General features: G+C 40.3%; 1 protein-coding gene across 1 annotated transcript; it reads left to right on the top strand.

Moving 5' to 3' along the window:
* Window positions 1-4,531: 4,531 nt before the first annotated feature.
* On the top strand, window positions 4,532-11,582 carry ccn5 (cellular communication network factor 5). Its single transcript, XM_079678663.1, has 5 exons — window positions 4,532-4,949; window positions 6,189-6,405; window positions 7,369-7,617; window positions 9,046-9,287; window positions 10,287-11,582. The coding sequence occupies exons 1-5, from the start codon at window positions 4,887-4,889 to the stop codon at window positions 10,572-10,574; spliced, it is 1,059 nt and encodes a 352-aa protein (XP_079534789.1). The 5' UTR covers window positions 4,532-4,886; the 3' UTR covers window positions 10,575-11,582.
* The last annotated feature ends 744 nt before the right edge of the window (window positions 11,583-12,326 follow it).

Here is a 12,326-nt window from a genome sequence, read left to right as displayed (position 1 = left end):
CCCTAACCCACTAACTGGCACTCTTGAATATTATCTGGGTTTGCTGAGGTCCAACTGTTGGCATAAACCTAAAAACGTGTGGAGTGTTTCCTTTTTGTTCTATCACATCAGAAATAGGACCAACTTAGGAATGCATAGATGTAGTAAAATGCTTTGATTAAAAAAAAAGGGGATTTTTAAATGTGGTTTCAATACAAGGGTTGATTTATGATTGTAGTTGCTCTGTCATTTTTTCTGTCATTCATCCATCAATTTCCTGTACAGCTATACAGTAACTGTAGGCTAGCTAGCAAGCAAATGTGTGTTTGTGTTCAGACCAGCCTTTGACTAAACACATCTTAATTTACATCTACTTAGATTTCACCATTTACTTTGTATTCAAGCATGCTACCTCTAATATGTTCTCTGTGTTGTATCTGAATCAGATTACAAATAAGGAGCCCAAAGACATGCTACCAGGCTATATGCTTTAAGCTAAATGCTAACTCTAGCGATAACAATTCCAACACACTAGCATAATGTTTTAACCATGTTTGCCATCCACGTTTAGAAAGCTTGCTGACGTTAGCTCGATTATAGCTTAACACAAAGTACAGTTCAAGCTGATGGAAATGTCCTTAATATTATGTCAAAGTTATTACGGGTATTCCTGAGGAAGTGAGTAATCATTGTACCACATTTTATGGCAATCCAACCAATAGTTGTTAAAATATTTCTGTGTGGAACAACGTAGTGGGCAGACAGACACAGCACTTGTTCCTGTTTGATTCCACTGTGAAATCAGTCTTTACAAATAGTAAGGAAATAATGACAAAACTGAACGCTCACATCTGTAAATGTGATTTCTGCCGTGCATGCCTGTTGCACAGTGTAACCTCTTGGTCTCATTACAACAGTCTGAGTCCGCGCTCTTTTTTCTTCTTCTCCCACTCTGAGGTATTCTTTGGTTGTTGGACAACTTTTCGGAACATGTGTTAGACATTTCTGCTCCGCTGTGAGAGATTTGGTAGAGTGATTTTCCTTTTAGATCAGTGCATTCTTTTCCAACATTTACAGGACGAATAATATTTTCATTTCTCTGCCCTGCTGTTTTTGCATTTGCGAATCAACAAGGAATCCAATGGGGTTTTCCTACATACCATCACATACCAAAACAATATTCGCCCAAACTGAATGAGGGTCATTGTACAAGATTTTGGGGGTTTCTTCCAAGTGTCCACTGTCAGTGAGAGTGATACTTTACTGTCTGGGAGCTCTCCAACATCTGTGTGCTCTGGAAAATCTCCTAAGCCTTTTCTGACTCTCAGTTTAAATTGGCAGATACTGTGTGATTTCACTATGACTGAGAATCGCCACGGTTGTTGACGTCATGACTTAGCTTTTTATACAGTTATTGTTGAAGCATAATTAAGCTAAACCAACAGTCTATTTTACAATGAGTTTTACAAGGAAACTCAAAGAGGTGCATTTTTTATGAGTGTAAATAGTCTGCAAAGGCTAAAATGCCAAAGTTCCCTCCAGAGGGAGTTTTTCTCCCACACACTCCCCCTCCTGCCTGTAACGCCTCCATTGGACTCCTTTGTTTACTTCCGTAACATGGTGACATCAGTATGTAACACTCCTGCTCAGGGACGTGCACATACATTTTGGGGGGTAGGTGCTCAAGTGAGAAAAAGGGCACCTCCCATAATCATTTATAAAAAAAAAGTAAAACTTAAATATAGTTGCACAACTCTGACTTACTGACCAATTTATTTTAATACCCTCACGGCCCGTCCACACAGCAGCTTTAAAAAGATCTTCCAACGCTTCTCTCTCCATTGACTTTGAATGGGGGTGACGTCACTTTGCCTCGCTTTTCGCCGAACTGCATTGTGGGGAAGCAAAGCGAAGATTTCCAGGATTTCCAGGATTTTCAGGATTCAAAAGTTGAGCAATGTTCAACTTTTGAAGCTGAGCTGGAAGCGTCAGCCAATCAAATCCCGTTTATGCAAATCTGACAGTACAAGCGCTAGCCAATCAAACTGCGTGTAAGCTGGGAGAGCCAGACCGCAGTTCATTTCCTCATATTCCAAACGAGAAAATATGGTAGCAAATCACCCGGATCTTTACGACCAGACTATTTACCAGGATACAAACCGGAGGAACCAGGCATGGAGGGAGGTGGCAGAGACAGTGGGTGAAACTGGTAGGTTTTTCGCCTGTTTGGAGAGTTTATATCCAGTTTACTTCGTTTTAACATTGCTATTGCTTTGTATGTCGGGGCGGGAGATTCATGTGATTGGTTGTTGGTCGCGTTGCTCACAAAAAATCCCCAAGCTTTCAGACACGCCCGGCTCCAAGATTTTCAAGATTTTTTCAAAGCTGCTGTGTGGACGGGCCGTCACACTCACGCAATTGTTTAATACTCAACAGAATTCTACAAAATAATCAGCTGACACAGAGACAATGGTCTTCTTTAGTATTCAATACGCACAAGAGCAGACAACAAACTAGTACAATTATTAATAGTTATTAGATGAGCAGCCAACAATCAAAAACATCAGAACTTTAGTCTAATTTCCCGACCTGATATTTTAATTTTGTATTCAATCAATATATTTTTGGAAAGGGAAACTGTGCGCAAACAGCAGTAGATATATATTCATTTATTTAAAAAAAAAAAAAAAAAGGGGGGGGGGAAAGGGCACTTTCTCGGGAGGAAGAAAAAAGGCAGGGGCTCAAGCCCACTTTGATGTCTGTGCATGCCTGCTCCTGCTTCTATTAGCTGTCGCTCCAACACATTGTACGTGATAGGCTAAGGGCCAGGACATCTCTAAGCGGTTGTTCAATCACAACAGAGCCGGCCAGCTAACCAATCAGGGCAGACTGGGCTCTGGTTTCAGACAGAATACAAATATGAACCTGAAATGAGCATAACAGGGCCTCTTTAAGATCTTTCAAGAACTTCAAGCCTTGAGAAAAGCACTTTCATTCCAAATAATAGTCTAAGTGAGCTGTACTTGTTACACAATAGATTGAGAACTTGATACAGACTTATGTAAGTTCTAGTAGAGCCATTACAATGCAATCCTTCCAGACTCTGTCATTCTTGTAGAGCATGGAAAACACATGGAGTGGCGGCCAAGACAGCATAGTTTTTAGGGAAGGCTAAGAGGCCTCGCAGTAGATCTCTGTGAGCCACCTGGAACCCACCTGCCCGGACATGCATACTTTCCTCTTCTCTTTCTTTCTGTCTGTCTGCTTCTATTTATAACTCATCACTGGATGTCTTCACTGCCCACCCAGCTCTGTGAGAAAGGGCTGATGTTTAAACTCAGGAATCTGGTGTTACTTCTGACTGAATCTATCAAACATGAATTGCTTACTTTCTGTTTCAGGGACTTTTGCCATAGTGTTTATATTCAGGGATATTTTGGCTATGACGGCATCTTTGTAACATGATGTAATTGCGCTGTAAAATAAATCTCAATCTGTCCCTTGCTCCACCGTTTTGGTTGGGACTGACATACATAAGCAACTATTGGATGGATTGCTCTGAAATCTGGTAAAGTCTTTCACTGACCCCATTTCATTCATCCGGTGGAACATCTCAACATCTACTTGATGGATTGGAGCTAAAGTTGGTCAAGAGATTCATGGTTCATAAACGATGCATCTCAATGACTTTGTTGATACTCTGACATTTCCGAGTGCCACCTTGAGGTTGACATTTGTGGCTTTGAGTGAAATAACTTTGATGAATTGACATGAAACCTGGAGTCCTCCACTGACTTTGCTTTTAGTGCCATCATCAGGTCATAAATGTTCCAACACGTTGGTAGAATGGTGCATTGAATCTGTGCCCTTTTGGCCTCAGAGAAGTCATGTTTACTTCCAGGCTCTTATTTGAATTCTCTTCAGAGGAAGGCTTTTCTCTCAATGAAAGGTCAAGTTCATGCCAGCCTCAGACATGCTGCCCTGACACCATGGAAACCAGAGGGAAGAGAAGCATTGCATCTCTCTTGAATCAGGCAGACGTTGCACATTATGGTTTCAGACTTATTTTAGGTTTCTGTAGTGAAAACTAAATTGTGGCAGTATCCACTCTATATCCGTCTCTTCAATAGATCATCCACTATATCTGACTGACCATACATTGAAGCAGCAGTCTGGGAAAACATCAGCAAGATAAAACATCTTAAATCGGAATCATCGCCACAAGAGCCCCGGAGGTTGTTTGACTTTTAGACAACTGGGCTAATGTACTTTTTTCTCCTCATCTCGTGTTAAGCTGTGTAAACTTAGAACGCCACAAGACTGGAAAGAGAGGGAGGAGAGGAAAAAGAGGGGGAAGACTTGTGTGTGTGTGTCTGGAAGTGGAAATGGGCAGCAGGGAGGAGGAATGTGAAACATTTCTGATGCCGGTCCAGTGGCTGTTTACACGGTAGTCAGCCTGTGACATCAGAGTCCAGACTTTATAAATGTCAGCAGGCAGGAGAATGAGCAGATAGCGAACAGCATCACAGGTCAGTGAGACACACTGAGACACACAGAGACACACTGAGACACACAGAGACCCACAGAGACACACTGAGACACACTGAGATACACAGAGACACACAGAGACAGACAGAGACCCACTGAGACACACTGAGACACACTGAGACACACAGACACACTGAGACACACTGAGACACACAGACACACTGACACACTGAGACACACAGAGACACACAGAGACACACAGAGACACACAGAGACACACTGAGACCCACTTTGACCCACTTTGACACACAGAGACACACAGAGACACACAGAGACCCACTGAGACACACTGAGACACACAGAGACACACTGAGACACACAGAGACACACAGAGACACACTGAGACACACTGAGCCCCCATGGACCGCCGGCTGTGTGACGGTGTGATCGCTCTGGCTGCTCTGCTGTGTGTGGCTACACAGGTGAGCCCGCTCCTCATACTTACTGTAATTTGTTCTGAATGAGATTATTATGGGCTGTGAGTGAGGAAGGACGCTGTGTGAGTATTCTACACTGACTTTATTGTTACAAGATTGATGAATATTGTTGAAGATTGCAAAGACAAAGAGTGTTAGTTTGATAGTGTAGCCATAGTATTAGTTATTTTTTGTGTTTTATTAATTACATTATTTGATGTTAATAAGAAAAATGTGATTGTAGCCATCCAGTCTTGACAAAAATAAGATCACAGTGAACAAGATATGCAAATACAAATATTAGGACTTAAGCTTTAGCATTTTTAATATGTGTTGAATATTTTCCTGAATAATTTCTTAGTTTTTTGGCCTATCAAATGTACAAATTATTCAAAAATGGACATAACAATTGACTACATCTCAAGATTATATCATACCACACAGGCATTGATCACAGAATGACTGGATAAAGGAACATTTGAACTATTGCATTGTGTATTTCTATGTTTCATAGTGTTTTGTGTTATGTGTACCTTTGTTAGAGAAGTGTATAACCCATTTCAACTAACATGGGCAATACATTAAATGTAATTGAAGAAAATTGCTTGTTTGTCTAAAAACACAATTGTAATTCCAAATATTTCATGATAACATAGGATAAAAGCCATGAAACACTCCCATTAAAATGCATTGTCTAAAGAATTGATAGTATTTTAGCTTGCAAAATGAATCAAAAGAGTCAGAGATACGATCAAAATTGCTGCATAATTATTTTCAGTAATTGACTAATCCTTTCAGACATAAAGACGAAAAAACGAATACATTAGCGCAACTCCAGTATACTGCATAAAATAACACATTTTTGTCTTGTCTTGTCTTGAACTTTAAACTGTATTAACATTTCCGAATAAGGTGTAATGTTCTTGAAGTTTTTGTGTTTAATAACAGCTGCGTTATGTTGCTGGGCAGTGAGTAAGAAAACAAGCAGTGGTCTGTATTTTATTTAAGGGATTATTCAGCTCTGTTAAATAGAGACTGGGCTGCTCTTGATCCTGTCTGTGTTTTGGCTCCATCACTCACATGTAATTTGAAACAGTGGTTTGGCCTGGCTGTGTTGGATCCTGGCGTTTTACTTTTTGAGAAAACCAGTATTATTTTATTTTCCCCTCATGTGAAAATGTAGACATGAGGATTTCGATATGGTGTAGTGATGGTCTGATAATAACAATGATGCTGTGTCTGCAGGTGCGTTCCCAGCTGTGTGACAGACCCTGCCTTTGCCCCTCAGAGGTCCCTCAGTGCCAAGCAGGCATCCCCCTGGTGCCCGATGGCTGCCGGTGTTGCCAGGTTTGTGCGCGGCAGCGAGCCGAGCCCTGCAATGAGAAGTTTCCCTGCGACAGTCAGAGGGGTCTGCAGTGCGACTACAGCGCCAGCTTCCCCGGAGAACCAGGGGAGTGTGTCGGTGAGCTCCTCCTCTGACACGCATCAATTAGCATAATTAGCATATGCATAGTTAAAAAATGGCTTGGCCGAATTTGAAAAATTTTGAAGTGGTTTTGGAGGTATTTGAGGATGCTGAATCCATTTCTGACATTTCCAGGATCAACAATTATTTAGCATTTGGCAGTTTCTATGTGCTGGGGACCCGTACTATACATTTCTTCATAAAACGTTCAGGGTACTCAACCTTTCCTTAAGCTTAAACAGCATTTGTAAACTGTGACTGTTACTGCATTTTTATATGAAATACCTTGGTTACTTATTTTCTAAGGTTACATTATTAAAAAAGTTAAAAACATCTTATTGTTATTTATTTTCTCTTTATTTGCATTGCATTTGATATTGAGGTTATCCAAAAGTAACGTTGGTAGGGTAAGGGTTAGGGTCAGGTTTCATTACTTTTATATTTAGATACTCAGATTAGTTAACTGATTCAATGTTTTGACAATGTTGTGACAATGTTTTAGTGTAACAGATAACACTTTTAAAGTAACGCTGCCAGCCTTGACAACCAGGCTGATGTCTGTGTTTGGAGGAGGTGTTAAAGCCTCAGTCTGCAGGACAAACACACAGGCAGTTAATGTTTAAAGTCTGCCCGTCAGAAACTCCAAAACGTTTCAACTTCTATTTCCAGGACAGCTGTTGACACATTTCCTCTTATGACTGGCCTTTGAGCCGCTTGATAGATTGCAGAGACAACACTCCCGGATTGAAAAACAGACTCCTCAGTTTCTCAGTTGAGACGCCTGGCTTCCCATAAAACTACATAACCATTGGCAGAGACAGAGACCCTGTGTCCTCTCCCCTCTCTCTCATTTTCCTCAGCTGTTTGCTCCCCCTCCTTTCTCTCTTTACCTAATCTAATCCTTTCACTTCCTGATTAAGTTTCCCACTTTAAGGGCTCTGTGCGGCGTGTTCCTTGCAGGTCAGGAGGATCTGGGCTGTGAAGTAAACGGCGTCTCTTACCATGACGGCCAGTCGTTTCAGCCTTCCTGCGATACTTCCTGCCACTGCAGCGGCGGTGGGGTGAGCTGTGTGCCAACTTGTCCGCTGAATTTCCATCTCCCCACTTCGGACTGTCCCAACCCACAACGTATCCGGTTACCGGGGAAATGCTGCAAGGAATGGGTGTGTGAAAACCTGGAGAACACAGTCATACAGGACGCCATCACAGGTAAACCCTACAGATAGATGGATCAGTTATGAGCAGGGTCTGAAATGGTGGCAGGTGACACTACATTTTGACCTGCCACAGCCAAGATGTACCCTGTATTTGGCAGGTGGCAGGGGTTCATTTTAGTCCTTCCTTATTAGAAAGAAATAAACCGTTAAGAAGGAATTATGTATAAAATCAGCAAATGCCTTAATTTATGTTATAAAGGAGACATATTACGAGCAGCAGTGTACTACAGTAAAAACATCATAGCAGACTTTAAGAGACGACTTTGAAATTGTCTATAATCTCTCATGTCTGTATTTTAAATATGAAGATACAGTACATCCATCAGCATATTAGCTTAGGGCTGGGAAGAGGGAAAACAGCTAGCTTTGCTCTTTCTAAAAGTTACAAAGTTTGCTTACTAGCCCATCTAAAGCTCACAAATGAACTATCAACTCACTTGCTTAAATGTTTTTTGCCAAAAACAACAATTTGACTTATCAAGCTAGCTGTGTCCTCCTGTTTACACTTTTTATATTGCTAAAATAACTATCTTCTCGTTTTAGCTTTACATTTAATGAGCAGACATAAAAAGTATCCATATTATCAATATTTTCATTGAATTACCTGTTAGAAACGAATGAGACAATTCCTAAAAATGTTTGACTTTTCATTTTAAATTGTATCCTGACATCAGAGCTGGATATTTACAACACATTTCCAGTGTCTGATGTATTTCCACACATACTGCATTCTATTACTGGCTTTTTTTTTGCTACAAAAATTGCCCATAAATGATCAGTCCATATGGCAACATAATGCTTCCCTCAGTTATACGAGGCTTGTCACTGGTGGTCATGTCTGGAAGTTTTTACTGGAGCATTTTTGAATTAAACTGGGGTGTGTCTGGCCAAATGAAAAACTCCCAAAGTCCAAATATAACCAACATTTCTTTTTGGAAAAGTCAAAACATGTTTTTCTCTTAGTCACCAAGTTTCCTAGTTTCATAACACAAACTGTTGCTGTCTAACAATTAAACAAATGAAGCCAAGTAGAGACTATTACTGCATTAAAATGGGAGTGTGTTCGTGAGAAGGGGTGTTAGGGAACTGAAGCCACTCTAAAAACATCTATTATGCCAAACACTTTCAAACAATGTTATGAGAGCAGCAAAAGAACATTTTGCTCTTGGATGCAAAACCTGCAATGTCATCCTCGAAAATCAGCTGATTATTATGACTATACTTTTTAGTTTTGGGAGAAAAAAAAATGCTTTGGGTTTTTCAAATCTCAAAAAGATTAAATATGAATTGGATATTTTTACAAAGAAGAAACAATAAAATGGGAATGAGTTCAATCAGCATCTAGTTTACTGCAGAGGTTCTCAAACTGGGATAGGGTCTGATTTTTTACCCTACTCATTGTTTGATTTGGTTTCTTTAGCCATGAGACCTGGCAGGTTGTGGCCGTCTCTCCCGATGGATCACCCTCTGAACAAGCTTGTCCTGCCAGCCTCCCCCTGTACGGAGAAGAGCACCCAGTGGAGCGCCTGTTCTCAGAGCTGTGGGGCCGGGGTCTCCACACGAGTCTCTAACCAGAACCCGGCCTGCAAGCTGCAAATGGAAACTCGACTCTGTAAAGTTCGGCCTTGCAATGCAGTTCGGACTCACCCAAGGACACCCATGGTGAGCTCAAGTGTATTTCTGCTGCCTTCATGTTCTTAGGTTCTGTCTTCATATCAGAATCAGAATCAGAATACCTTTATTAGTCTCACAGAGGGGAAATGTGCATCGTTACAGCAGGAAAGAGCCACAGACAGATTAATGTTACATATGTTAAAAAAAAGCACTAAGTTATGATATAAAAACAAATAAAAGTAAAAAAAATGCTTTTCAAAATACAAATCCTGTAACAGTTCTTAGGATTTAGCAGCCAGGTATATATTACACAGTTATTAATGGCATATGTATATAATGTATATATTGCACATATAGCACATATTGCACATAGTTTGATGATATTTAACAGCAGCAAGTTACACAATTTACAAAATACAAAATGGAAAAAACACACCTTGTAACGGTTCTAAGGATTTAGCAGCCAGGTATAAATTACACATATATATTGTTGTATGTATATATATATTCCATCACCATCCATGCACATCTTTATCTGGTCAAACTACAAAAGAATGGTTTTGGTTTAATGCGCTGAGTTTCAAAATCATTTTCTCTGAACCTTTATGGTTAATACTTTACTATAAAATGCTTTCTCAGGAATAAATATCTAAAAATCCAAAGGTTACAATGTAGCCACTCACATCTTTAGGACAAAGGTAACTTAATTCCACCAATTTATTCTCAAACATATAAATGGAAGTCTTGTCCAATGCCATGACTTCCACTTTACTTGTGCTCTAAAACAACGTTAGCATGTTTGTTTGACATGGAAAAAACCAAAATGGTGAAAACGCAATTGTTTAACTTGAACCTGAAGATCTGTGAGTATGCCAACTTTTTGTGTTTAGGTATTCAACGTCAGAACTTTATAAACTTACGTTTAAGATGATAAACAAATACTAAGCTAAATCAAAGCCGCAATGCACAGCCAAATTAAAACCTAAAGGTACCCTGTGGAGTTCTGTTGCTGTAAATGTTGTGTGTGCTTGCTGTTTTTTTCCCCAGTGGGGTCAGCAGGGACAGTGCAAGGCCAGCTACACGTCACCAGGCCCCGTCCGACTCGTTCACCAGGGCTGCTTCAGCACTCAGGCCTTCCAGCTCCGGTACTGCGGACAGTGCACTGACTCCCGCTGCTGCACACCGTATCACACCACCACGGCTGAGGTCTCCTTCCGCTGCTCCACCGGCAGACTGCTCCAGCGACCCGTGATGATGATCCACTCGTGTGTTTGCCATAACAACTGCCCCTACGCCCCCTACAGTAACCCGGCTCTGTGGGGATATCGGCCCTGAGCAGCCTGTGTGAGCACCGGGTCGCTCAGAACAATAAGACTTCACTGAGGCGGATCCACATCCTCTCAAAGACTGACCCAGCAAGAGAGAAAAGGATCATTTAAAATATAAACTGTGATTGAGTTGGGATGAACGCCGATCTTCACACATGCACAATCTCAAACTGCACTTATTCACAACTCCTTCTAATTCCCACACTTTGGGGCGCAATTAATTATGTGTCAAATCCAGATGAACGAAAGAAGCTTTATTTACCACTGTGCTCTTAACACAGAGGTTACAAAGTGCTTTAGATGAATTAGATAAGGGTATGATAGACCAGACTGAGAAGGCAATCAATAAAACAAGTAGTACTGATTTGCCTTCTCTGAAACTGCTCCTCTTAAATGTCATTACATTTTAAAATCAGTCCTCAAAGTCACAGGGAGCCAATAGAGAGGAATTACAACTGGTGGCATATGTGATTTATCTAAAGTTTTGTTACATTTTTAAAGTTTTTAGAGTGAAGCAATTCAATTAATAATTCTGCCTTCCATATTGAGGCCAACAAAACACATTTTCTTGCAATTTAAATGAATTGTTCCTATTTAAATATGAAGTGAAGACAGTTGGCCTTAGTGTTGATATGGTCATAAAGAACATTTTAAAGAAATGTTTACATTGCTTACCAGCAATTTACGGTATGCCTTTAAGGGCATAGTTTGTTAGATAGAAAATGATCCCAAAGAATGACCCCAACCTTTGTGTTGACCGATATTGAGCAGTAACTTTTAACCTGTACAGTATTTGTAGTAATGTGACATTGCACTTCTTTTTTTGATTTAATGTTTTGTTGTAAATAATTATAGACAGATGTAACTGGAAAATATCTCTATTTCACATATGTCCTGCATTTTTAAATGATTTTTGTATTTTTTATTCATATTTTTTCATATTAGAATGTTCAAAGATTCATATTTTCCTAATGTATATTTTGTGGCCTTTTTTCATAAATAATTTTGCAGTACACTTCTTCTCTCTGATGATGAGCTGTTAAAAACATGTTTGTAGCAAACAGAAATAAACAGCAATTTTGGTATTTTATATATATAATGAAGCCAAATTGATTGACTGTCAAGGTTCATATTAATATTTAGTGCCTATACTGTGACATGTCACCATGCTTTAATGTTCAAAAAGTCCTTTATTTTTCTCATACTGCCTGTGCTGCAGCACCTCTTTTCACCCTCTGTCTGAAACCAGAGCCCAGTCTGCTCTGATTGGTCAACCGTTTAGAGATGTCCCGCCCCTTAGCACATACAATGTGTTGGAGTGCTAGCCAACAGAAGGCGAGTGTTACATAGTCATGTCACTATATTGTCACAAAATTCTATCTTACACACTACAGGGAAGGGAAAACCCAAAAAGCATATAGGACCCCTTTGTCAGGGTTGAGAGAGTCAAGCAGTAGTGATGGCAGTTTGACACTGAAGCTTCGAACGGAGCTTCAACCCTGGACTTCCTATTCCATAGAAGCAGTGCTTCGAAGCTCGCTTCAGATCACGTGACATGTGACGTCCGAACCAGCGACTGCTTCATTGCCTGAATGAATCAATTGACTGGTTCGCGGTCCAATCACGTGATTCAATGCACTGCCTCGTCTCGATTCTGACAGGTGACAGGTTGAAACTGTTTCAAATTTGAGCGCTTCAACACTTTATAACCACTCTAAGCAATCCGCAATGTGTGGGTTGTTGTCGTAGTTTGCATTGT

The sequence above is a fragment of the Notothenia rossii genome (assembly GCF_949606895.1).
Source record: "Notothenia rossii genome assembly, chromosome: 4".
NCBI classification, from domain to species: Eukaryota; Metazoa; Chordata; class Actinopteri; order Perciformes; family Nototheniidae; genus Notothenia; species Notothenia rossii.
Note: the sequence above shows the minus strand (reverse complement) of the source record. Positions and strands in the feature narration are given on the sequence as shown.